This window comes from Bufo bufo, chromosome 10, assembly GCF_905171765.1.
Source record: "Bufo bufo chromosome 10, aBufBuf1.1, whole genome shotgun sequence".
Taxonomy (NCBI): domain Eukaryota; kingdom Metazoa; phylum Chordata; class Amphibia; order Anura; family Bufonidae; genus Bufo; species Bufo bufo.
The window spans coordinates 2,124,720-2,152,377 of NC_053398.1; the positions used below are offsets into that span (position 1 = coordinate 2,124,720).

The 27,658-nt window shown below is 50.2% G+C and overlaps 2 protein-coding genes across 2 annotated transcripts in view; both read right to left on the reverse strand.

Annotated features, from left to right (window-relative positions):
• Positions 1–27,658, reverse strand: part of GALNT18 (polypeptide N-acetylgalactosaminyltransferase 18) — a 507,876-nt gene that overhangs the window by 101,842 nt on the left and 378,376 nt on the right. The window lies entirely within an intron of this gene.
• CTR9 (CTR9 homolog, Paf1/RNA polymerase II complex component) lies at positions 8,377–26,277 on the reverse strand. The gene is made up of 25 exons (XM_040410362.1): positions 26,129–26,277; positions 23,971–24,069; positions 23,650–23,889; positions 23,452–23,569; positions 23,284–23,373; positions 22,980–23,128; positions 22,451–22,558; positions 20,662–20,769; positions 20,335–20,571; positions 17,859–17,948; positions 17,647–17,775; positions 16,215–16,398; positions 15,282–15,370; positions 15,019–15,204; positions 14,807–14,894; positions 13,175–13,323; positions 12,973–13,089; positions 12,572–12,717; positions 12,378–12,449; positions 12,168–12,303; positions 11,935–12,078; positions 10,454–10,620; positions 9,880–9,958; positions 9,613–9,728; positions 8,377–9,297 (listed from the first exon to the last, which is right to left on the reverse strand). Exons 1-25 carry the CDS (start codon positions 26,171–26,173, stop codon positions 8,907–8,909), a joined length of 3,477 nt encoding a protein of 1,158 aa, XP_040266296.1. The 5' UTR covers positions 26,174–26,277; the 3' UTR covers positions 8,377–8,906.

Sequence of the window (27,658 nt, forward strand, 5' to 3'; positions counted from 1 at the left end):
TAACTTCTATCTTTAAGTCTTTGAGCTACCTTTTCAAACTCTTCATCTAGTTTTTCCCTGTCACTGCAATTTCTTGCTGTGCGCATAAATTCACCCACGGGGATCGCTTTAATGGTATGCATTGGGTGGTGACTTTTTGCATTTAGAATTGAATTGCCGGATACTTCTTTTCTGTATGTGATGGTGTGCACTATTTCTCCCGGACACCCGCGGAGCGTCAAATCCAAGAAGTTGATATGGGACTCATGTTCTGTCGGTTCAGAACTAATTGTAACATATTTCAGGTTGGAAAGCTGTCATTTTGGTTGTTTGTATTACGATTTTAATAAGTAGAATGAATAGGTATTCACACTGTGCGGTTTGTCTTGTAAAAGCACAGAATAAGTTGACTATGGGGTTAAATTGTCCATGGGATATCTTCACAGTGTGTTTCCAATTGTATGTTTAACTGATGAATTAAAGGAAAAGGTGTGCTTCAGCAGTGGCAGCCAATAAGATTGGATGCTCCACCCAGAGTTTTCTGACGAGGTGCACTCCAAATCCTTTATAATATGGGGTCACACTGAACATGGTGCTACGACTAAGGGTACTCACCCGAAACGCGTCAGCAACCATGCCGTGGACTCAGTGATTGTGTCGGTTTTATGCATTTATCAATAAAGAAGAGCTAAAAGAGGATCTTTATCGTCTCCAGAAACCTTTTTTCCAAATTTGTCTACTGCCTGTCACGGGAACACTCCCCCAGGGCCTCTGGAGCCGGGTTCATATACCACACCAGGAAGGTGAGCTGGATTACAAGTTTTTCTATTTATACAAGTGTTGATTTCCGTGCTACGCCTGTGGTTACCCGAAGAGAATACATTACCTCTGGCTCTTCAAGATTATCTATTTTTTATTACGGACTATCACTGTGTTTTCCACGTGCACACTTTCCATTATGGCTTATTCCATCCTGCCTGACCGTCAATCGAAGGCAAATTCGGTATTTTCTATGGATGATCAGACTGACTCTGGAGATATTAACGTCAAAAGCATAATGTTGAATTTGGAACGGCTACTGAACCAAGAAACCCGTGTTTGGTGGGATTGCACCACCTTAACAAAATACACAGAAAAAAGCATGATTCCACGGGGCCTAAGAATTAAGAAAGTACCCACCACTGTATTTTCGGATGATTTCGTACATAGATGGAACAATATTTTGTCTAACTGTTCGATTGAATTGATGAAACTTATTATAGAGTTTGAAAATGCTAAGCTGTTAACTTTACATGAACAAATTCAATCTACTAGAGAATCTCTAGTAAAATACAGCAGCAGCAAGGAATTCATCACTATCGACGAAGATATCAAGTCATCCATCACGAAACTAGAAGAAAATATAATGGACTATAAACATTCCAAATACCAACGTGATCTATATGACTACACCCACAATCAGGTCTATGAATGGGGGAGGAGGGATAAAGTGTATTCCACACCTAAATCCATCCTTAAATCCCAACCTAACCGTAAACATAAGAGAATATCAAAAAGGGTGTCCAGGGTCAGTTTCTCCTCGGATATGGAGGGGACTGAACCTTCACATGAGACTAGCGAGTTGGAGCCGGGATCCGATGTCTCCGCACTCCATCCTGTATCTGACGAGGCCAGTAATTTTGTGTCTTATTATAAAAAGACAAAAATTGTCAAAGATAAAGAGGATATGACTAGTGCCTCAAAAAACGCAGAGCAGGGAGGGGACGGAGACACCGGTCAGCGGCATCAACGATCAACTCGGCTGCAGAGGAAACAAAAGTGAACTGCAATCAGTTAAATGTTGTAAACCTATCCAGTGTTGTTCTGAGCAGAGAACAGATAAATATACTTTCACTAAGTCTTAATTTTGCACCTACCTGTCACTTTGATATGTTTTCCACATTATTGGATATAAATAAATTTGTACGCAATATGACTATATCCCGACATTTTCATGATATTCCATCTTCTCCTGAACCCCCTCAAGACGACATACAAACTTATGAGGAAAATTCATACAAAAACCTCCTGTTCAAGGAACAGGTGGCTTTGTGCTGTCTTGAGGGTCTTCAGGAAGATCAGGGGATTAGAGATTTGCCCAAACCGCCTAATAAATTTTGTACCCGTAATACTAAGTTCTATCCCGTTATGTCACGTACAGGCAGTATGGATGTATTCCAGGAGGTCCTGGAGAAAGAATTAAGAAATATAGAATCAGATACTAAAAGAACCAGTAACCATAACAACCTTAATGCATCCCAAGTCCTTGCTCTCCAGCAATTACAACAATGTGACACTATAGTAATTAAAATGGCAGACAAGGGGGGGGCAGTGGTCGTTATGGATAGGGCCATGTATGGTCAGCAATTACGGGAAATGTTGGCGGACACTTCCACATATAAGAAATTATTGCGAGACCCGCTACCAGAGTATATGGTTAGCTATGGATCGCTGCTATCGAAGGGAAAGGAATGTGGAGTCTTCGGAGATAGTGAATACAGATATTTGAATGTGGAGGTGCCCGTTACCCCTATTATGCATGCCCTGCCCAAAATCCATAAGGGGACGCACCCACCCCCCCTCCGTCCTATAGTGTCGGGTTTAGGCTCACTGACTGAGCGCTTGGGCAGTTGGCTGGACAATATTTTCCAGCCACTGGTCAGGCGCACTCCAGGGTTTTTAAAAGATACCTCAGATGTATTAAGAGCTATGTACAAATTAGTGTGGACTGATAATTACAGGTGGATCACAGCGGATGTAGTTTCTCTATATCCCTCTATTCCCCACGGGGTCGCTCTTTTGGCTTTAGAATTTCATTTACATCGATATACCGGTTTCAGCTTTGGCTATATAGATTACATTTGTGAAGTCACCAAATTTTTATTAACTCACAATTACTTTGTTTTTGATGGTGTGCACTACCTGCAGACCCGCGGAGTCTCAATGGGAGCAAAGTTCTCACCGTCTCTGGCCAATCTGACCATGTCTTACTGGGAGGAGAAGCACATTTACGGTTTGGAAAATCCGTTTGGGCCTGGCTTGGTCTGGTACGGCAGATACATCGACGACATACTTATGGTGTGGGCGGGCGATGTGTCTGCCGTCACGGACCTCCAGGCCTATTTAAACAACAATGATTACAACTTGCGATTCATCTGTACTGCACATGAGTCCCATATCAACTTCTTGGATTTGACGCTCCGCGGGTGTCCGGGAGAAATAGTGCACACCATCACATACAGAAAAGAAGTATCCGGCAATTCAATTCTAAATGCAAAAAGTCACCACCCAATGCATACCATTAAAGCGATCCCCGTGGGTGAATTTATGCGCACAGCAAGAAATTGCAGTGACAGGGAAAAACTAGATGAAGAGTTTGAAAAGGTAGCTCAAAGACTTAAAGATAGAAGTTATCCAACTTGGATGATTAAAAGGGGAAGAGCAATTGCTTCACTCAAAAATCGAGAGGAAATGCTATTTGGCAAGCCCAAGCATAAGAAAGGTAGAGGGGCCTCTGATAATGCAGTGGGAGGTAGCGGAGATGACGGGCAGGACAGTATTCCCACTTTATCCCTGGCGTATAGCAGAGAATTTAACGCTATCAGTACATCTATTAAAAAATGCTTGCCAATATTGTTTGAGGACAATATTCTATATCAAGCATTGAAGTCTGGTTGCAGGATAGTCTCCAGAAGAGCAACCACTCTGTCCTGCTCATTATCACCGTCCCTCTACACTGCCAGTATTACCAAACATGATGTCAAATCCAGGTGGCTAGGTTATCAGGGCTTCACTAAATGTGGAAGCAATCGCTGCAAAACATGCAGTTACGTAGTACCTATTCAGACTTTTGACAACTCAACACATACCGTCACATTTCCAATACGCAGTTATATCAACTGTAATACTGAGGGTGTAGTCTATGTCATCAGATGCACCCAATGTGACCTGATGTATATAGGTAGCACGGCCCGCAAATTTAAGAGTCGGATTCTCGAACATTTGAACTACATCGGGAATCCCAATATTCTTAATATATCAAATGTAGCGAGGCACTTTATTCAGAAACATGCCCGTAGAGTGTCATTTTTTCAATCCTTTGGGATAGAGAAAGTTTTGGCACCCAAAAGGGGAGGAGACCACCGTAAAAAGATTCTTCTCCGGGAGGCCTACTGGATCTTTAGACTTGGATCTAGAATTCCAGCAGGTCTCAATCTGCGCAAAGAACTAATGTATATCTACCATTGACCTAGAGAACATATGGATAAAGAAAGGGCAGATATTTACCAACAGTTTAATATGGAGGTCCGATTTCAGCGTAGTTGAATCTATTACCCTTTTCAGCAGGCAAGATGGACACAATCCACAGTGTCTGATAAAATGGAGTATTTTAGCTGGACACTGTTTAGGACAGGGATCACACGGTGCGGTTCTGGTTGCCTAGAAGAGAATCTACTCATAGCATTAAAGTGTCGGAAATATTATATCTGCTGGCAAGTCTGTATGTCTATATACTTATTTATTTAATTTGATCTTTATGCCTTAGACATGCAGACTTGACAGTTTCTTTTGACACTAGATATGCTAGATGGCAAGGAACACTTTAATTGCTATTTACTTCTGCAACAAAACGTTTTATACCAAATTGCCTTGTTTCAATTATAAGGATTTATTATGAAATTTCTATATTATCTGTCGGTTCAGAACTAATTGTAACATATTTCAGGTTGGAAAGCTGTCATTTTGGTTGTTTGTATTACGATTTTAATAAGTAGAATGAATAGGTATTCACACTGTGCGGTTTGTCTTGTAAAAGCACAGAATAAGTTGACTATGGGGTTAAATTGTCCATGGGATATCTTCACAGTGTGTTTCCAATTGTATGTTTAACTGATGAATTAAAGGAAAAGGTGTGCTTCAGCAGTGGCAGCCAATAAGATTGGATGCTCCACCCAGAGTTTTCTGACGAGGTGCACTCCAAATCCTTTATAATATGGGGTCACACTGAACATGGTGCTACGACTAAGGGTACTCACCCGAAACGCGTCAGCAACCATGCCGTGGACTCAGTGATTGTGTCGGTTTTATGCATTTATCAATAAAGAAGAGCTAAAAGAGGATCTTTATCGTCTCCAGAAACCTTTTTTCCAAATTTGTCTACTGCCTGTCACGGGAACACTCCCCCAGGGCCTCTGGAGCCGGGTTCATATACCACACCAGGAAGGTGAGCTGGATTACAAGTTTTTCTACTTTCCCTGCAGTGTCTGGAGTTCCCAGACTTCTTCCTGGAGGCTTCATGACATCTAAGAGGAGAACATACACAATTTGAGAACTCTGCAGGTGACCACAACATTGCCAGAACGCAGAGGCCATAGTGTGCCAGCAAACATACAGCAATGAGCAGCTGGAATAAATGTCCTGCCAATGGCTGCCATACTCACCTGGGTCAGCAGAGGGCGCTATTGCTGGGTGCAATCCGCATACTGGACTAAAGTCACACAGACCATGAGTGACCCCGACAGATGCTCGAACGGCTGACCTATCCAGGCTCGTTTGGAGGAGCGCACTGACCTGGAGTCTGGGTGCTCAATCCTTTCCCTCTGGAGGCACAGGCAGGTCATGGGATTGCGAGACTTCCTAAGCTACCGCCTGAGGGTAAGCGGTAACGGATTGGCCGGTGCAGGGTCACATCTCGCTGAGAAGGATTCCACATCGGGGCTAGTTGCCGGGTGAAATGCATCTTCACAGTGAAATGGAAGCCATGTTACTGTCACAGCGGCATATTGATGAATGACACTTCGGGGTGGACGCACAAGAAAGAGGAGCTGCCGACCACGTCAGGAGACGAGACCAAAAGTTAACATTCTCCTCACAATCAAGAGGCGCAGCGTTGAGGCCACTTAAAAAGGTTCAGCATCTGATCGGTGGGGGGTCTGAAACCCAGGACCCCCCCGCTGATCAGCTGTTTGAGAGGGCAGCAGCGCTGGCGGTAGGGTCACGGCCTTCTCACCGTTTACCTCAGGCCCAATGACATCGCTACTAGTATCGCTGGTCTGAGACAAGCCCCATTACTGTTCCCTGGCCAGTCATACGAGTCGTGACGTCACTGGGCCTGCGGGAAACCAGCGCCGCTGCCTTAAACTGCTGATCGGCGGGGGTCCCGGGTGTCGGACCCCCCGCCAATCAGATGCTGATGATCTATCCAGAGGAGGGATCAGTAAGGAAAACACCTACAGGACTCCTTTAGGAGGGAAGGCAACATCTTGAATGGTCTTTAGTCAGAGGGACCAAGACAACGCCCAGTGTGCAACCTGGGGCCAGCGAGTAACTCCACAGCGCAGAGCAGGGAGGCGCTATACAGACGGGGGCCCAGAAAGGCCGCTGGAAACCTGGCTGATTTCAATACCATAAAAAAGTATTGCGATACTCGATACCACATGAAAAAAAATAAAAACACCAAAAAAGTTGCGTGCTTTCCACATTTTATGGAACGTCTGGACCATAATAGAACAGTCCTAACCTAATTTTTGTCAGAACAAGGTGACAAAAAAATTGCAAATTGAACTTTTTTTCTTTGTTACGGCATTCACCGCATAGATATTCACCGGAGATATTGTTTGTATCGGGCGTGGAGATATAAAATATATAAACAATAAAAAAAAATGACATATGTAAAATTGGGCAAGGGGGCGATTTAAACGTAATATCTGTGTTTGTTTTTACTTTTTATTTATTACCTATTTACCCCCTTAGGGTCTAGAACCTGGGGTCTTTCATCCCTTGTCCTATTCCCCCTGATCAGGGTCACCAGGACCTCACACTGTCCCTGCTGCTCTGTGCACACAGCATCAGGGATGTTACCATGGCAGCCAGGGCTTCAGTAGTGTCCTGGCTGCCATGGTAACCGATCGGAGCCCCAGGATTACACTGCTGGGGCTCCGATCAGAAGCTGCCATTGCAGCACCAATAATAATACTTGGGGTCGCACTGCACCACCAATGATTCTAATTTATAATACTGGGGTTGGGGGGTGCGGTGCACTGCACCACCAATGAATATATTTTATGCTTAATACAAATGCAGGCTGCGGGTGCCGGACACATCCCATACCCGACACCTAGGGTGTTAATAGCGGCAGATCGCAGCGCGCAGTCATAGAGGCTGGGTGCTGGGATGTGTCCGGCACCCGCAGCCTGCGTTTGTATTAAGCATAAACAATATTCATTGGTGGCGCAGTGGCCAAAGCCCCTCCCCCTCCTCTCATTGGTGGCGCAGTGGCCACAGCCCCTCCTCTCATTGGTGGCGCAGTGGCCACAGCCCCTCCCCTCATTGGTGGCGCAGTGGCCACAGCCCCTCCCCTCCTCATTGGTGGCGCAGTGGCCACAGCCCCTCCCCCTCTCATTGGTGGCGCAGTGGCCACAGCCCCTCCCCCTCTCATTGGTGGCGCAGTGGCCACAGCCCCTCCTCCTCGCTTCTATCAGCCCATTGGTGGCAGTACAGGGGGGAGGGACGGCCTCCTTCTCCCCTGTGCTGTCATGTCAGTTTGTGAAAGCGGCAGAGCAGCGGCGGGTCTAGGCGCAAATGGCGACAAGACTACAAAGTCTTGTCGCCATTTAGCAATTCTAGGTCGCATTTCCGACCATTTTGGTCGCCATCTGGAGCCCTGACCCCAAAACAACAAAAGCAGCCGAGGAAAATTCTCACATTTATTAAAGGGGAAGCATTTCTTACAGTATTACGCAAATTAGAACATTTTCCCTTTAAATAATAATTTGCCACCGGGATTCAAAGTATACAACAGAAGATTTCCACCTCGGTGAGAACGTGTAACGAGACATCTGTGACCCTCCTGTAGAGGCGGACAGCTCGGCGCGGCCATACAACTCCATGGGGCCATCAATTTGCAGATTATCCTCCGATGCAGGTTACTCAGGAGTCTGCAGAATCTTAAAGGAGCTGCTGAAGATGCAAACCTAAAAAGGGATATGAGCAAAACGCCCCTAGGCCACTGAATTCCACAAAATGCACACACGGCCATTGGCCTGCCGTGCCCGTATTGCGGCCTGCAAACAGTGGGTGCGCAATATGCGGGCACCAGCCGTGTGCACCCCGCATCATGGATGCAGATGCATTCACTGGAATGGGTCCACAACCCAAAAGGTCCGGTGCAGAACGGCGGCACGGACCACCACGGAAGCTTATGGAGTTTTCTGTCCGTGCTCTATTTTGCGGTGCAGACGGATCGTGGACCCATTCAAGTTGAATGGGTCTGGATTAGTCTGCGGAATCCGCACAGATGCTGCCAGTGCATTGGGGACTACAAATTACGGTCCCCAATGCACGAAACAGCCGACCAACAGCCGTGTGAATGAGCCCTTAGGCCGAGTTCACACTTCCGTTATTGCCATCAGTGATTTTGAGCCAAAACCACAGAACAGGGGCCGACCCTTCCCGCGTACCCTGATGGAAATAACTGAGGTGTGAACTTGGCCTTCATTGTCGGTACCATTACGCATTATACTCCAGTCATACCCCAAGCTGCATACACTAAGGCACAGTGCCAGGCTGGAGAATGAGTAAAGCAGCGGCACGGTGAACGCAGCTTTGGATGTGACCAGAGAAGACATGAAAAATATTTGTTACTCAACATTATATAAAAAAATGGAGTTCAGGAGTGGAAAAAACCGCCTCATATACACACGTTACAAGACGTACAATCCGAGGTAACAGTCGCAGTTGTCCGGTCAGATGTGATAACACTGGAACGTTACAAACGAAACGTCAGGAAAATCTTCGGCCACAGACGCCAAAGCTTAGAAAACTCCACATTATTTTTAAGGAGGTTTCTTTTTGTCTAATTTACATTAATTACAAGAAAGTTTCACGCGTCAGTCGCTGTCGTCGTCGGATCCGCGCTCAGACTTTTCGTTGTTTGACACTTCTGGCTCAGACTCATTTCCGGATCCTCTGGCAGATCCCTCGTTTCCGGACTCCCTGTCTGACCCTGGGCTTCGGGACGCAGCTCGTGATTCGTTATCTGATGCGCCAGATCCGCTTCGCCTTGACCGGACCGAGTCGTTATCAGATCCAGATTCCACTCTCCGCCTCTTCCTTGCCCAGGCGTTGTCGTCGGATTCGCCGCCGGACTGCTGCGATTTCTGCCCACTGCCTGCATCGCTTCCAGATTTGTTTCCGCCATCAGAGTCGCTATCGGACATTATGCGCTTATTAGAAGGTCGGGTGTCGCCGTCTGAGTCGCTGTTGCTGTTCCGGGCATTTCTGAAGACAAGAAAATTACTTATTGTCAAGAATAACTTCTCCCACAATGCAAAGCAGCAGCGAAGGGCATTCTGGGAGATTAGTCAAGGTTTTGGAGGGGGGCTGCAGCTTTGGGTGTGACTGGAGAACCCAATGTGACTGCAAAGAGCCAAGTCTAGAGACTCCTTGCCCAAGAACCCGACTGAAGAGACTGAGGCGGCTGCAATGTATCCACAGCAACCACACAGGATTGTACCTGTGGTGCCTACAGGAAAGGGGAGGAGCCACCGGGCCTCGGGATGGGGCCCCTTTAAATCTCATTTACATCACTCTTACCCTTCATCTGCAATTTTGAGTTTGTCCTCATCTGAAGAGTCGTCGCTGGAGGAGATCATAGCTTTCGACTTGATCTTCCCTTTCATGGAGGCCGGAGTTCTCTCCACTCTAATCGGCTGAGAAGAAAAGAGATTAGCGATAAGATCAGCGGTGCCTGATGAGCGGTTAATCTCATGTACGAGGGGAGATTCTTTTACATAGGGGACGACACCCCACTGGGGCAATACCAGACTTCTGGGGACAGACCTATGGGGGGCACTTATTTACCTTCTTCTTTGGCGGTCTCTTTTTGGCACGGGGACGTTGCTCCTCATCATCGTCTGATCCTTCGCCAGACTTCTGGGGCCTGATGAGAAGAGACACAGTTAGGGCTCATACACAGGAATGTGTCCGTTCCGGGGTTTTTTGGCGGACAGTATGCAGAATTATTCATTTAAAAAAAATAATAAACGGAAGTTACTCCGCGCGTGCATTGCGTTTCCATATGTTGGTTTCGCAAAAAAATAGAACATGTCCTATTATTGTCCGCATTTTGGGCAAAGATAGGACTGTTCTATTAGGGGCCGGCTGCTCCGTTCCACAAAATACCGAATGCACACGAACGTCATCCGTATTTTTTGCAGCCCGACATACGGTCATGTGCATGAGCCTTTAGAGGTGCTGTTCACCTGCAGCAGCTGCAATAGCAGCCATATTGGTGGTCCCCCACCCAGCTTTTCCCTAAACTGAGAGAACTAGGACATGGATGAGGATGATGGAGAGTCCTCTCGCCCCTCAATGTCCCTATGACCCATCGCAGCTCTGGGGGGGAGGGGGTGTTATGCAGCATTCTGACAATCACCGTCTCCTCCGCTTTTTCGTCTTCTTCTCTCCTTCATTCTCCTCTCCTCCTTCCTGCTCTCCTCCACTGCTGCTGCCGCCCTTCTTCCTTCTCTTCTTCTTGCTCGGCAGATCCTCATCAGAGTCGTCGTTGACAAACTCATCAAACTCCCCGTTCTTTCTGGATCTCTGTAAGAAGAGAACATGAAGAAAATCAGAGCCCGGCGGCGCCACCACACTACAGGCGCTGCAGAGCCCGGCGGCGCCACCACACTACAGGCGCTGCAGAGCCCGGCGGCGCCACCACACTACAGGCGCTGCAGAGCCCGGCGGCGCCACCACACTACAGGCGCTGCAGAGCCCGGCGGCGCCACCACACTACAGGCGCTGCAGAGCCCGGCGGCGCCACCACACTACAGGCGCTGCAGAGCCCGGCGGCGCCACCACACTACAGGCGCTGCAGAGCCCGGCGGCGCCACCACACTACAGGCGCTGCAGAGCCCAGGGGCCCCACACTACAGGGGCTGCAGAGCCCGGCGGCGCCACCACACTACAGGCGCTGCAGAGCCCGGCGGCGCCACCACACTACAGGCGCTGCAGAGCCCGGCGGCGCCACCACACTACAGGCGCTGCAGAGCCCGGCGGCGCCACCACACTACAGGCGCTGCAGAGCCCGGCGGCGCCACCACACTACAGGCGCTGCAGAGCCCGGCGGCGCCACCACACTACAGGCGCTGCAGAGCCCGGCGGCGCCACCACACTACAGGCGCTGCAGAGCCCGGCGGCGCCACCACACTACAGGCGCTGCAGAGCCCGGCGGCGCCACCACACTACAGGCGCTGCAGAGCCCGGCGGCGCCACCACACTACAGGCGCTGCAGAGCCCGGCGGCGCCACCACACTACAGGCGCTGCAGAGCCCGGCGGCGCCACCACACTACAGGCGCTGCAGAGCCCGGCGGCGCCACCACACTACAGGCGCTGCAGAGCCCGGCGGCGCCACCACACTACAGGCGCTGCAGAGCCCGGCGGCGCCACCACACTACAGGCGCTGCAGAGCCCGGCGGCGCCACCACACTACAGGCGCTGCAGAGCCCGGCGGCGCCACCACACTACAGGCGCTGCAGAGCCCGGCGGCGCCACCACACTACAGGCGCTGCAGAGCCCGGCGGCGCCACCACACTACAGGCGCTGCAGAGCCCGGCGGCGCCACCACACTACAGGCGCTGCAGAGCCCGGCGGCGCCACCACACTACAGGCGCTGCAGAGCCCGGCGGCGCCACCACACTACAGGCGCTGCAGAGCCCGGCGGCGCCACCACACTACAGGTGCTGCAGAGCCCGGCGGCGCCACCACACTACAGGCGCTGCAGAGCCCGGCGGCGCCCAGACTACAGGCGCCGCAAAGCCCGGCGGCACCCAGACTACAGGCGCTGCAGAGCTCGACACCAAGCCTAAAGTTCAGGTACAGTATAGCCTGGCATCATGTCACCATATAAGACTCACCCGGCCACCACCACCTCGTTTCTTCTCTTTGGGACCCTCCATCTCTCCAGTAAACTGTAAGATGTTTTTGGTCTTCTCCACATACTGCGCTCTCTGCTCCAAGAGTTTCTTCTGCTCCTCGATCTCCTTGAGTTTTTTCTCTTCCTGGAAAGATTAAAAATGGTTATTCATCAACACAGAAGACCCATGGTTGGCCATCACCTACACCCCTCGCCCTGGCTCCGGGCACCCACCTGTTCCTTCTGCAGCTTCTGACGCAGGACCTCCTTCTCTTGCTCTTGCTTGGCGCGCTGCTCCTTCTCCTCCTCATCCTGCTTACGAGCCCGGGCCACATGATACTGAGCCTGACTCAGAAGGTCCGAGCATTGTCTAGAATGGAGGCAGCCGATTAAAACAAGGCATCAAGTCACAAATAAGGGTTAATCAATCACTGCGGCACGTACCTGGCCTCGGAAGCAGCAAGAGCCAAATCAAACCTCATCTTATCACCGACTTTGCTCAAGTAATTGAAATATCTACAGAAGAAACAGCGACAGGTCAGAGAGCACCGATCCCTGCAGCCTCTAGGTGGCGCAATACTCTGCCACCACATGCTACGTCTACAGTCAGGGCACCCCAGCTTCCTCGCCCGTCTCACCGGTGGGCGAGCTCCAGCTCTTTGACGGCGTTCAGTACTTCCTTCAAGTTGCTCTTCTCGTCTTTCAGCACCAACGTGGCGAGTCTCTGCAGCACCAGGGCCACATTGAACATGAGGACGGTGTCATTGGGGGACACATGGCGAGCCTGCAGAGTCGGAGGAGGACAGCAGATGAAGAATCAAGACATTAAAGTCACTTTCTTAAAAACGCTGTGCCTCAATGCCTTACTGTTTTTCAAGATCTCTCCTTGCTGTCAGTGTACGGTACATTTGTGTGTATAACCTGCCCTGGTCTGAACCTGTTCACATTGCAGGCCTCTTTAGTCGAGTTCCCATGCAGCTAAGGGGGCCATCAGTAGAACCGGCCCCCACATGAATGCTGCCGTCAGCATGGCGCTCACCTTCAGCAGAATCTGCTTACACTCCTGCAGTTTCCCGCACTTGAACAAGGCTCGGGCGAGGTACAGCAGCACCTCCGTGTTCTGGTGCTTGTAGAATTTGCGCAGACAGTTTTCATACTAGAGGGGGTAAGGACAAGGCGGACAGTCACCTCCAGGGTTCAGCTGGACTATGGAGGAGAGGTACGGCCGGCTCAGTACCTACCATCTGCACGGCGCTGATGTACTGTTTCTGCTCCACGTAGATGTGGGCCAGGTTGAGCCAGACGTCGCTGATCTCGGCAGTCGCCTCTCTGACCTGGGCAAACACATCACGGGCTTCTCGCACGTATCCTTTGTGCGCCAACACAGCCCCTGATATATAAAAGGCAAATATGGGACCCCCCCCCTATTAGTAGATGTCCAGCTTTGAACTCCATTTCACATATCTATAGAATTAATCTGCAGATGTGGAATTACAACCAGCGCAGAATCATTTTACACATGGTTAATAGAAACAGTCAGCAAGCAGGTGGACAAACCGAGCTCCTATAATGCAGGCGGTGCACGGACAACAACTCCCAGAATGCAAATCGCCCCATCAAGCTCTGTGCAGACACTGAACAAGCAGGGAATGTTGGGAGATTTCACTTCTGTGGCTCTGGGGTATAAAGATCAGTACAAAATACATAATGCAGTGTATTACGAGACAGAGCATTATAAGGGGAGCTTGTCTATGGTCAGCTTAAAGGGCATCTGTCAGCAGTTCTGTCCCCATGACACCGTCTGACCTGTGCCATGTGCTGGTCCCATGTTCATATGTGCCCGCATTGCTGAGAAAAAAAAGATGTTATTATATGCAAATTAGCCTCTAGGAGCAACGGGGGCGTTACCATTACACCTAGAGGCTCTGCTCTGTGCAGCTGCTGCGCCCTTGGCGCTTTGATTGACAGGATCAGGTGTGATCAATTCTGCCTGGCCCTGTCAAAGTGCAGAGAGAACGGAGCCTCTAGGTGCAATGGTAACGCCCCGTTGCTCCTAAAGGCTCATTTGCATATAGTAAAACATCATGTTTCTCAGCATTGCGAGCACATATGAACATGGGACCAACACAGATGCCTTCAGCTGCCAGGAGCACATGACACAGGTCAGCCGGGGTCAGTGGGACAGAACTGCTGACAGATGGGCTTTAAAGGGGTTGTCCGGGTTCAGAGCTGAGCATGAACATATCCCCCACTCAGCCTCCCCAATATGAGCATTGGAGCCCTTCAGCCTCCTATGGTCTCCTTTACCCTGTGCCGAATGGCGCAGGGAAAAGGCGATCCGGTGATGTACAGGGCTCTCTATAGGGACTGCTAGGTGTAGGCTTCCCCCTAGCACTGAACCCAGTGACGTCACCAGCACTAATGGGTGGGCTTTAGCTCTGCCCTAGCCTGTAAAACGGCTAAAGCCCGCCCATCAGAGCCGGTGACGTCACTGGCAACACTGCTGGGTGGAAGCCTCCGCCTAGCAGTCCCTATAAACGCCTTTGTCCTGCAAGGAGAGCATCCGAGCATGAAGTGCTTTCCATGCTCATATCAGGGGGGCCGGAGGGGTGAAGATGGGGACATGTCCGGGTTTAGCTCTGCTGGAGTTTTTGTCCAGCCGCCTCGGGGCCTAACCCGCCCCCATTATAGTGAAGGGGGCCAGAGCGGACTTCCGGGGGCACAGTGGGCTAGCGCTAGCATCGGTACGCCTGCCGTTTCCTGCCGTCGCAAGTGTGAAAGTAGCCGACCACAAGGTGCACAGAAGGCATGCTGCAAGGAGGGAAAGAAGCCACAGGACCCCATATGATGCATGTAGCGCCCTCTGTACGTACCGATGCCGTTTGCAGCATACAGATTCTTGGAGTCGTTTCTCAGCACCTGTTTATAGATGGCCAGCGCCCGGTCCTGGTGACGTTTTTCCTGCGGGTGAGAGATGCAGCTCTAACCTCTATACAGCACTGAATGCAGGGGAACCGCCCGAGCACTGCTCAAACCAAAGCTACGGGGGGTGTGAGGGACTACGCTACGGCGGCCATACACTTACCTTCTCCCGGTCTCGGGTGGGTTGGTGCAGCGTCTGCAGCCACACGTTACCCAGCGCCAGCATAGAGTAGGTGTCATTCTGGGTCGATGGCTGCTTCAAAATCCTCTCAAACTTCTTCTGTCCAGGACCCCATTCCTGCTTGGCCAAGTGAAGGTTTCCAATCAAGGACCAAGCGTCAGGGTGATCCTGAGAGGGGGCAACAAAGGGCGATTACTACAGGGTCCGAGCTCTGACCGCGAGATGGAGAGCAGAAACCAAACTACCTGGTTAATCTGAAGAGCCTCCTTAAACCAATCAGACGCCTCATAAAAATTTCCTTTGTCTCTGGCCATCGCTCCAAGACGTAAGTAACCTGAGAAACACAACCGGGAGGATAGTCACACTGCAGCACCTGAGAAAAGCCCACCAAGAATACCTACTTATACTCCAGAGCTGCACTCACTATTCTGCTGGTGCAGTCACTGTGTACATACATTACTTATCCTGAGTTACATCCTGTATTATACTCCAGAGCTGCACTCACTATTCTGCTGGTGCAGTCACTGTGTACATACATTACTTATCCTGTACTGATCCTGAGTTACATCCTGTATTATACTCCAGAGCTGCACTCACTATTCTGCTGGTGCAGTCACTGTGTACATACATTACTTATCCTGTACTGATCCTGAGTTACATCCTGTATTATACTCCAGAGCTGCACTCACTATTCTGCTGGTGCAGTCACTGTGTACATACATTACTTATCCTGTACTGATCCTGAGTTACATCCTGTATTATACTCCAGAGCTGCACTCACTATTCTGCTGGTGCAGTCACTGTGTACATACATTACTTATCCTGTACTGATCCTAAGTTACATCCTGTATTATACTCCAGAGCTGCACTCACTATTCTGCTGGTGCAGTCACTGTGTACATACATTACTTATCCTGTACTGATCCTGAGTTACATCCTGTATTATACCCCAGAGCTGCACTCACTATTCTGCTGGTGCAGTCACTGTGTACATACATTACTTATCCTGTACTGATCCTGACTTGCCTCCTGTATTATACTCCAGAGCTGCACTCACTATTCTGCTGGTGCAGTCACTGTGTACATACATTACTTATCCTGTACTGATCCTGACTTGCCTCCTGTATTATACTCCAGAGCTGAAATCCCCCAGCATTCTCTGCTGATCTATAACTTACAGTCCACATAGTTTGGATGCTCCCTGAGGATGTTTTTGTACAGTTTCTCGGACTCGTGGAATTCGCACAGCGCCTCGTACAGTCTCGCCAGGTTGTAGTTGGTGGTGACAGAGATGGCGCTGTAGTAATGCTCATCGTGTTCGGCTTCTGCTTTGGCGCGGTCCAGGGAGGCCAGGAAATACTTCTGTAAACCCACAAATACGGTACACGCTCAGAGCACGTTAAGAGGCTCATCATATGTAACCTCAGGAGGGTAAATCATATGGGGGCGAGTCTGACAATCCGACAACTCTGCGGGCCTGCAGACCCCAGATTATTAAATGGTCTACTCCTCTTCTATCACATTCTCGCAGCTGATTGTCTGTTACAGTGCATCAGTATATGCAATCCTATATGAAGTACACACAGGATCACAAGTCTCTCCTGCCCTGGACTTCATGCAGATGGCGCTGATACACTGTAACAAGCCCTCAGCTGTGTGGGCAGGTCTAGATTATGAAGGGTTTGCACATTACGCTGTCCCTTTAAAACCGGATATATTCACAGTGATGGGCGATCTTAATAATTCTAAGGCTCCTCTCACACCGGCGTTCTGGTTTCCGTTTCTGAGATCCGTTCAGGGCTCAGCGTCCAAAACGGATCAGTTTTACTCTAATGTATTCTGAATGTAGAAGGATCCGCTCAGAATGCGTCAGTTTGCCTCCGATCCGTCTCCGTTCTGCTCTGGAGGCGAACGCCAAAACGCTGCCTGCAGCCAAACGGATCCGTCCTGGCGCACAATGTAAGTCAATGGGGACGGATCCGTTCTGGCGCACAATGTAAGTCAATGGGGACGGATCCGTTCTGGCGCACAATGTAAGTCAATGGGGACGGATCCGTTCTGGCAATGTTACAGATAATACAAACGGATCCGTTCAGGACGGATGCACTAAGGCCACCTGTCACCGGATTGTCACGGCAGTAGTCCTAGTCCAAACGCCTCGGGACGTCCTGTGAATTGGTACGAGTGTTTCCCCTCTCTTGTCCCCAGGATGAAGCTGGGCAGCGAGGGATAATTGGGGGCGGACAGTGAGGTGGTGACTAGAGGACGTTATAGGGACACCGAGGGGATGAGCCCCAGCGTCTGTCCCTTCTGCCGGGTCTCTTTTCCTCTGATGATACTCGCCGCTATCCGCCGCTCTGTTTCTAAATGTCTGTAGGCGTCAAGGTTTTTTGCGCACAGTTACTTTTTTGTTTAGTTTTGATTTAATTGGGATCTTTGAGAATGTCGTCTATGGGCACATTTATTCAAGGTTACGTTCCAGTACGGTCGCCCATCACTGGGAATCCTTTGGGGTTACCCATTGAGTTCATTAACAATTGTCCGCAGCTATCTGCTTGTGTCAATTAGTTTCCTAATGTGTCCTGCGGGTGACCCCCTGACCCCAGGTACCTTTGCTTCTCCCAGGTTGCCCAGGCGGTAGTGAAGAGCCCCCACGTTATTGAGGATCTCGGGGGGCACGTCGGCCTGCACCTTCTCCTGCAGGATCCGAGTGGCTGTACCGTAGGCCGAGAGGGCGTTCTGGGGGAGAAGGTAAACGGGTCAGAGACAGATGCACAACTTACTACCCCCCCCCCCCCCCCCCCCGACGTAGCGTCCCTCACCTGGATGTCTGTCTGCTCCAAAATCTGAGCCAGCTCAATCCAGGCCTCCACGTCATCGGGGTACTGCTCAGTCACCTTCTTCAAGTGACTCTGTGGAGACAATGACGAGAAGCTGCACAGGAGATGAAGTCAACCCCGCGCCGTATCTAAGGCCCCTGCGTGTCAGAGGGGGTCCTCCGAGTACCGAGCCAGTACGTAACATTATGTGGCCGGACACCTCACCCCCCAGGAAGACAGCGGATCACAGGACTCGAAAGTCATAAAAATGCTTGTATAGAATTTTTAGTCACAGATATGGGATTTGTACTGCGGTACGAGCCGATTTTGCATTTTTTCCCATCCCAGAGGTTCTCTGCACTGCACGTGCTTTAATGTACCATTTTTGTTCTCTTTTCTGTATTATTTAAAGTATGTACGATTATTAGTACAATCTAGTTAAAAAAAAAAAAAAAAAAAAAAAAAAAAAAAGCACATGAATACAATTCTACTGAGGCAGTCTCCACTAGGGGGAGCTCCCTGAAGACAGATCTCTAACAAGTTTAATAGGAGCTCTATAATCTGTATGTAGTGAGCTCCCTCTAGTGGTGGCTGTATAATCTGTATGTAGTGAGCTCCCTCTAGTAGTGGCTGTATAATCTGTATGTAGTGAGCTCCCTCTAGTGGTGACTGTATAATCTGTATGTAGTGAGCTCCCTCTAGTAGTGGCTGTGTATAATCTGTATGTAGTGAGCTCCCTCTAGTGGTGGCTGTATAATCTGTATGTAGTGAGCTCCCTCTAGTGGTGACTGTATAATCTATATGTAGTGAGCTCCCCCTAGTGGTGGCTGTATAATCTGTATGTAGTGAGCTCCCTCTAGTGGTGACTGTATAATCTATATGTAGTGAGCTCCCTCTAGTGGTGTCTGTATAATCTGTATGTAGTGAGCTCCCTCTAGTAGTGGCTGTATAATCTGTATGTAGTGAGCTCCCTCTAGTGGTGGCTGTATAATCTGTATGTAGTGAGCTCCCTCTAGTGGTGACTGTATAATCTGTATGTAGTGAGCTCCCCCTAGTGGTGGCTGTATAATCTATATGTAGTGAGCTCCCCCTAGTGGTGGCTGTATAATCTGTATGTAGTGAGCTCCCTCTAGTGGTGGCTGTATAATCTGTATGTAGTGAGCTCCCTCTAGTGGTGGCTGTATAATCTGTATGTAGTGAGCTCCCTCTAGTGGTGGCTGTATAATCTGTATGTAGTGAGCTCCCTCTAGTGGTGGCTGTATAATCTGTATGTAGTGAGCTCCCCCTAGAGGTGGCTGTATAATCTGTATGTAGTGAGCTCCCTCTAGTGGTGGCTGTATAATCTGTATGTAGTGAGCTCCCTCTAGTGGTGACTGTATAATCTGTATGTAGTGAGCTCCCTCTAGTGGTGGCTGTATAATCTGTATGTAGTGAGCTCCCCCTAGTGGTGGCTGTATAATCTGTATGTAGTGATCTCCCTCTAGTGGTGGCTGTATAATCTGTATGTAGTAAGCTCCCCCTAGTGGTGGCTGTATAATCTGTATGTAGTGAGCTCCCTCTAGTGGTGGCTGTATAATCTGTATGTAGTGAGCTCCCTCTAGTGGTGACTGTATAATCTGTATGTAGTGATCTCCCTCTAGTGGTGGCTGTATAATCTGTATGTAGTGAGCTCCCCCTAGTGGTGACTGTATGATCTATATTTAGTAAGCTCCCTCTAGTGGTGACTGTATAACCTGTATGTAGTGAGCTCCCTCTAGTGGTGGCTGTATAATCTGTATGTAGTGAGCTCCCTCTAGTGGTGGCTGTATAATCTGTATGTAGTGAGCTCCCTCTAGTGGTGGCTGTATAATCTGTATGTAGTGAGCTCCCCCTAGATGTGGCTGTATAATCTGTATGTAGTGAGCTCCCCCTAGTGGTGGCTGTATAATCTGTATGTACTGAGCTCCCTCTAGTGGTGGCTGTATAATCTGTATGTAGTGATCTCCCTCTAGTGGTGGCTGTATACTCTGTATGTAGTGAGCTCCCTCTAGTGGTGGCTGTATAATCTGTAGGTAGTGAGCTCCCTCTAGTGGTGGCTGTATAACCTGTATGTAGTGAGCTCCCTCTAGGGGTGACTGTATAATCTGTATGTAGTGAGCTCCCTCTAGTGGTGGCTGTATAATCTGTATGTAGTGAGCTCCCTCTAGTGGTGACTGTATAATCTGTATGTAGTGAGCTCCCTCTAGTGGTGGCTGTATAATCTGGATGTAGTGAGCTCCCTCTAGTGGTGACTGTATAATCTGTATGTAGTGAGCTCCCTCTAGTGGTGGCTGTATAATCTGTATGTAGTGAGCTCCCTCTAGTGGTGGCTGTATAATCTGTATGTAGTGAGCTCCCTCTAGTGGTGGCTGCAGAATATCATACAGATTACGTACAGCAACTCTCTCTAAGACGAGCGATGATCTCCATCCCATATATTACGCTGCCCCGCCTTTCTTACCTTTGCAATATCCCTCTTCTCCTGGTCCTCGGAGGCGGCGTACAGTGACCCGAGGATTTTCATGGTTTCGTAGTTGTTAGGATACGCCTTGAGAACCTTCTCGAAGCACTGAGCCGCATTCTCCTTGTCCCCCCTGTAAATGTACATCTGTCCCAGTCCAAAAAATGGCAGCACAAAGGAGGCGGCGGCAAACTGCGTGGCCTGGTAGTAATACTGAAAAGCCTGATCGTAATCCTCCTGAGAGAAAAGAACGACAACACAAGAGTAAAGGACTGACAACCCTGCTGAACCCCTCCCCCAGCATCCAGAGCAGCCCCGCCCCCTTACCTGCACGTGGAAGGATCGGGCCAGCTGGTAGCAGCTCTCCGCCTGCATGGCCTCCACCTCCGTGTTGTGAAAGGCGTGGAGAGCGAGATGCTGAACTTTGCTGTAATCCTGTGGGAGAGTGAAGGAAATGATCCAGTGTTATTACAGTACAGGAGCGTTATAAGAGGAGCGGCTGACACCAGTCACATTATTACAGTACAGCAGCGTTATAAGAGGAGCGGCTGATATCAGTCACGTTATTACAGTACAGCAGCGTTATCAGAGGAGCAGCTGATCACATTATTACAGTACAGCAGCGTTATAAGAGGAGCGGCTGATATCAGTCCCATTATTACAGTACAGCAGCGTTATCAGAGGAGCGGCTGATATCAGTGACATTATTACAGTACAGCAGCGTTACAAGAGGAGCGGCTGATATCAGTCCCATCTTATTACAGTACAGCAGCGTTATAAGAGGAGCGGCTGATATCAGTCATCTTATTACAGTACAGCAGCGTTATCAGAGGAGCGGCTGATATCAGTCCCATCTTATTACAGTACAGCAGCGTTATAAGAGGAGCGGCTGATATCAGTCACATTATTACAGTACAGGAGCGTTATAAGAGGAGCGGCTGATATCAGTCACATTATTACAGTACTGCAGCGTTATCAGAGGAGCGGCTGATATCAGTCCCATTATTACAGTACAGCAGCGTTATCAGAGGAGCGGCTGATATCAGTGACATTATTACAGTACAGGAGCGTTATAAGAGGAGCGGCTGATATCAGTGACATTATTACAGTACAGCAGTGTTATAAGAGGAGCGGCTGATATCGGTCACATTATTACAGTACAGCAGCGTTATCAGAGGAGCGGCTGATATCAGTCACATTATTACAGTACAGGAGCGTTATAAGAGGAGCGGCTGATATCAGTGACATTATTACAGTACAGCAGTGTTATAAGAGGAGCGGCTGATATCAGTCACATTATTACAGTACAGCAGTGTTATAAGAGGAGCGGCTGATATCGGTCACATTATTACAGTACAGCAGTGTTATAAGAGGAGCGGCTGATATCGGTCACATTATTACAGTACAGGAGCGTTATAAGAGGAGCGGCTGATATCAGTCCCATTATTACAGTACAGCAGCGTTATAAGAGGAGCGGTGGATATCAGTCACATTATTACAGTACAGCAGCGTTATAAGAGGAGCGGCTGATATCGGTCACATTATTACAGTACAGCAGCGTTATAAGAGGAGCGGCTGATATCAGTCCCATTATTACAGTACAGCAGCGTTATAAGAGGAGCGGCTGATATCAGTGACATTATTACAGTACAGGAGCGTTATAAGAGGAGCGGCTGATATCAGTCACATTATTACAGTACAGCAGCGTTATAAGAGGAGCGGCTGATATCAGTCACATTATTACAGTACAGCAGTGTTATAAGAGGAGCGGCTGATATCAGTCACATTATTACAGTACAGGAGCGTTATAAGAGGAGCGGCTGATATCAGTCACATTATTACAGTACTGCAGCGTTATCAGAGGAGCGGCTGATATCAGTCACATTATTACAGTACTGCAGCGTTATCAGAGGAGCGGCTGATATCAGTCCCATTATTACAGTACAGCAGCGTTATCAGAGGAGCGGCTGATATCAGTGACATTATTACAGTACAGCAGCGTTATCAGAGGAGCGGCTGATATCAGTCGATAGACAACGCTCGGTCTCTTCCCGGTCGGACGCGGCTGATAACAGAGCAGTAGATTGTATTTTATACGTTTCTAACCGATTCTCACCTTCTTGAAGAAAAAGTGATTGGCCAGATGATTGAGGACCATGGGGTTGCTGGGGTCAATCGTGTACGCTTTCGACAGCAGCTGGACGCCATTTTTGATGGAATCTGCCTGAAAATAAACAGGATTTTTTCACGGATGTGTACAAGGAGGAGCGGAACAAATCAAGCAGAATTCGTCCAGATAGCAGCTCGTGCCCTCGGCTCGCTCCGTAAATTCTGTTCTATTCCAACATGGCCGCTACTACAACTCTCAATGGAGCAGTCATGTGACTTTCTCTGCCAGGATGTAGCTACGAATTCTGGGCGACTCCACAGCAAGATCCACACGTTAGACACGGATTTTACTGCAGATTTCACCTGTCATTCAGAAAGTGGCGAAACCTGCAGCAAAAATAGTCGCCAAATCCAGAACCGAGAGGCTGCAGAAGCGAAAATCCACATCGCAGGTCGGATTCCACATGGGATATAACTCTGCTCCGCACCCCCAGCAAGTGTGAACTCCAGTGTAGAAGACCTTCGTGGCCACTTACCTCTTTGTTATTAAGCTCTAGAACCGCCAAACCCACCAAGGCACCAACGCATTTGGGGTTCAGGTCCAGCGCCCGTCCGAAGGCCAATCGAGCTTTATCCAGCTTGTTGAGTTTCACGAAACAGTGGCCCATTCCTAACCGGACCCCGGCTGCAGGAACAAGACACAGTCAGGAACGCCAGACACCCGCAGTGCCGGCATCTCACCCGTAGAGGGGGCCGATCCTAACAGAATCAGTGGGGTGCGAGGCACGGTCACTCAGCGCTCATCTAAGAGGTCATGACCCTATTAGGCGAGTGACCTACCTGGGCAGCCGGGGTTGGTACGCAGCGCCTTCTTATAATAGGCCAGAGCGCCCCTGTAGTCCTTCTTGTTAAAGGAGATGCAGGCCTTTCCTGCAAGACACATAACAAAGGATAAGACTGTGACGAGAACGCGAGCAAAACCAACATGGCCGCCGTCCTGGGACTTACCGAGCAAAGCAGGAATGTTATTTGGCGACTGGTTGAGAACAAAGTGAAACTGCGCGTCCGCCTGGTCCATCTTGTCGCCCTCCAGCAGGCAGAAGCAGGCTCTGCCCAGCAAGTGGTTCTGGAGGAGGAAGACAGAGAATGAGCCCCAGCCAGGACCCCCGGGCGGGAGGGCACAGCGCGGGCACACAGTGGGCTCACCTGGTCGTACATGATGATCTTGTCGGCCATGGTGTACAGCAGGGTGGCCTGGGTGATCAGCTCTTTCTTGCTGTCCTTATTCTTCTCCTTCCGGGCCTGCTGGACGTAGTACGCGGCCAGGGTGTCCAGGCAGGTCATCTGGTCCTTCTCGTGGTCCCGGTAGTCCAGGTTGCCGTCGATCCGAGCCGCCTCCAGCAGCTTCACAAAGTCTTCCGTCTTCCCCTGCTTGTAATACTCCAGCTGCAGAGAGGGAGGACATGAGATCCGTGCACCCCGGACCCCCGCACCCCAGAAACAGGGCGCCGCTGCGCAGGTACTCACCGCCAGGGCGATCCATATGTGCAGCTGGGTGTGCTCCTGCTTCAGGATACTGATCACCTCGTCCCCCTCCGGTAACTGGTCGAAGTCAAGCTCGATGACCTGCGGAGGAAGCGGAGAGCGATCACATGACAGCGCTGGCCTGTCACCAGGGGATCAGCGGGTCTGGAGATAAGCGGTGCCCGAGGCAAACAGCCGCTAAATGAGCAGCTGCCAGTGCAAAGATGGCGGACCCCTCAGACAGCCCGGGGGGGGGGGGCCCAAGGGTTTATATAGGTGACTATAGGGGCATCAAGGAGCAGGGACTATAGGGGCCTCAGGGGCCCCAAAGGTTTATATAGGTGACTATAGGGGCATCAAGGAGCAGGGACAGCCGGGGCCTCAGGGGGCCCAAAGGTTTATATAGGTGACTATAGGGGCATCAAGGAGCAGGGGCAGCCGGGGCCCAAAGGTTTATATAGGTGACTATAGGGGCATCAAGGAGCAGTGACAGCCGGGGCCTCAAGGGGCCCAAAGGTTTATATAGGTGACTATAGGGGCAGTGACAGCCGGGACTCGGGGGGCCCAAAAGGTTTATATAGGTGACTATAGGGGCATCAAGGAGCAGGGACAGCCGGGGCCGCAAGGGGCCCAAAGGTTTATATAGGTGACTATAGGGGCATCAAGGAGCAGTGACAGCCGGGGCCTCAATGGGCCCAAAGGTTTATATAGGTGACTATAGGGGCATCAAGGAGCAGTGACTATAGGGGCCTCAAAGGTTTATATAGGTGACTATAGGGGCAGTGACAGCCGGGACTCGGGGGGGCCCAAAAGGTTTATATAGGTGACTATAGGGGCATCAAGGAGCAGGGACAGCCGGGGCCGCAAGGGGCCCAAAGGTTTATATAGGTAACTATAGGGGCATCAAGGAGCAGGGACAGCGGGGGCCGCAAGGGGCCCAAAGGTTTATATAGGTGACTATAGGGGCATCGAGGGGCAGTGACAGCCGGGTCTCAGGGGGCCCAAGGGTTTATATAGGTGACTATAGGGGCATCAAGGAGCAGGGGCAGCCGGGGCCCAAAGGTTTATATAGGTGACTATAGGGGCATCAAGGAGCAGTGACAGCCGGGGCCTCAAGGGGCCCAAAGGTTTATATAGGTGACTATAGGTGCATCAAGGAGCAGTGACTATAGGGGCCTCAAAGGTTTATATAGGTGACTATAGGGGCAGTGACAGCTGAGGTTTATATAGGTGACTATAGGGGCATCAAGGAGCAGGGACAGCGGGGGCCACAAGGGGCCCAAAGGTTTATATAGGTGACTATAGGGGCATCAAGGAGCAGGGACAGCGGGGGCCACAAGGGGCCCAAAGGTTTATATAGGTGACTATAGGGGCATCAAGGAGCAGTGACAGCCGGGACTCAGGGGGCCCAAGGGGTTATATAGGTGACTATAGGGGCATCAAGGAGCAGTGACAGCGGGCCTCAGGGGGCCTAAGGGTTTATATAGGTGACTATAGGGGCATCAAGGAGCAGTGACTATAGGGGCCTCAGGGGCCCCAAAGGTTTATATAGGTGACTATAGGGGCAGTGACAGCCGGGACTCGGGGGCCCAAAAGGTTTATATAGGTGACTATAGGGGCATCGAGGGGCAGTGACAGCCGGGGCCGCAAGGGGCCCAAAGGTTTATATAGGTGACTATAGGGGCAGTGACAGCCGGGACTCGGGGGCCCAAAAGGTTTATATAGGTGACTATAGGGGCATCGAGGGGCAGTGACAGCCGGGGCCTACGGGGGCCCAAAGGTTTATATAGGTGACTATAGGGGCATCGAGGGGCAGTGACAGCCGGGTCTCAGGGGGCCCAAGGGGTTATATAGGTGACTATAGGGGCATCAGGGGGCCCAAGGGTTTATATAGGTGACATCGAGGGGCAGGGGCAGCCGGGGGCCACAAACCCCTCTTATGAAGAGCCCAGCACCACATACGCAGCCGGGGCCCCTCAAACATTCTGTGGTGGGGCCCAGGAGCCACCATGGTCCTGTGGGTCGCGGTACATCCAGGAATTAATAATAAGACTTCGGGCGAGGGTCGCCCACCACAGGACATCCCAGAACTCAGGCACTACAGGGTCAATCCTGGGAGGCCGACCACACCGCGGGGTGGACTAGAAGGGAAGCCCCTCACCTCGTCAGTGTCCCGGAGAGGGATCTCGATGGAGCCGCGGGACATTGTGACCGCTTCTCTCGTTCCCACCGTCCCGGAGAAGATCAAGAACGCAGATGCGACCGGGCAGGCTGTGACATCAGAGTCACATGACCAGGAAGGGGCGGGCTCTCCTCCAGTCTTTGTACACTCTAGCGTCTAAGCATGGGGAACGGAGGCCCGGTGGGGACAAGCTCCTCCTGCCCGGAAGCTAAGGGTTTCGTCACTTCCTGCGACTCCAAAAGTAGCTGTATTGTCGCCTGCAAAGGTGAAAGGCGCCATTGTATTGGTTAGATACTGGTAAACCTATTATTATTGTTATATTACCATACCTGCCAACTTTTGAAAATTGCAAAGAGGGACAATATGTGCGGGGCACATGGCAGCACTTTTTCCATACTAGGCCACGCCTCTAACTCCGCCCAAAACATAATTACTGACTCCATCAGAAGTGCAGCCCCGGGATCGGTTAGTTTACGTCCCTTTATTTTTTTACAGCATGTGGAGCCTGTGGGAGAATTTATTCTCTTGTGCTTTAAAGGGAACCTGTCAGGGGCAAAACCCATCCCAAACCGCCAGCAGTACCTTCAAGTAGCCGGCTGTCAGTCACAGCGAAGGGGCCGGGAGCGCGGTTCCCTTAACTTCCAGCCTGACTGGAAAATAGCGCGGACGGGGGATAAAAGAACGCCTTTCATACTTCTGCCTCATCAGAATGCAGTAAGAAAGTCATCATCGGAACGCACTGCCGGCTACTGGAAGGTACTGCTGGCGGCTGGGATGGCGCTGCCGCTGACAGGTTCCCTTTTATATCCATTTAAATATTCGCAGATAAATCATCAGAATTTAGATTTTAAGGTCCATATTGCACCAAATAGTGAAGTTGTGGTCTGATCTACAGGTAGAAGCCGGACAGACATTTATGCATTAATTAGAGGGGCATTTATAGGGGCTGTGTCCTCACAAATCATAGGATCTCCTTCTTCTTTGTGTGGTGCCAAATCAATTAGAGGTATAGGTATGTGTACGCCATACTGCTTCATCATGAGACCAGACACACCGCTGGTTTCCTGAGAGCCTCTTCTCACCCCCCCGAGCCCTGGTAGAAGAGGAGCTTTATTCATGTTACATTGACTTAAATAGCGAACAACAAACTGCTAAACTAAATGCACTTCGCTTAAAGCAGAATAGAGGAGGAGCAGGAGATCCAAAGGAACAACACACCAGCTCTACCAACTCCAGCAGGAAATATCCACCACGTGGTGAGCAGTGCGAGTCAGAACTAAAGAGAGCCTCAGTAACGACCACGAGCTGCACCTGACAAGAGGTGTGGACATATTACACCGTCCAAACCCCCAGTGGCTGCAGGGTTCGTCTTTGGTAAAAAAAGGACGGAACTCTTAGGCCATGTCTGGACTTCCGTGAGCTCAATCGCATTACTGTCCGTGATCCCTACCCCCTTCCTTTGATCCCAGATTAGTTCAATCAGATTGTCGGCGCCAAGGTGTTCTCTAA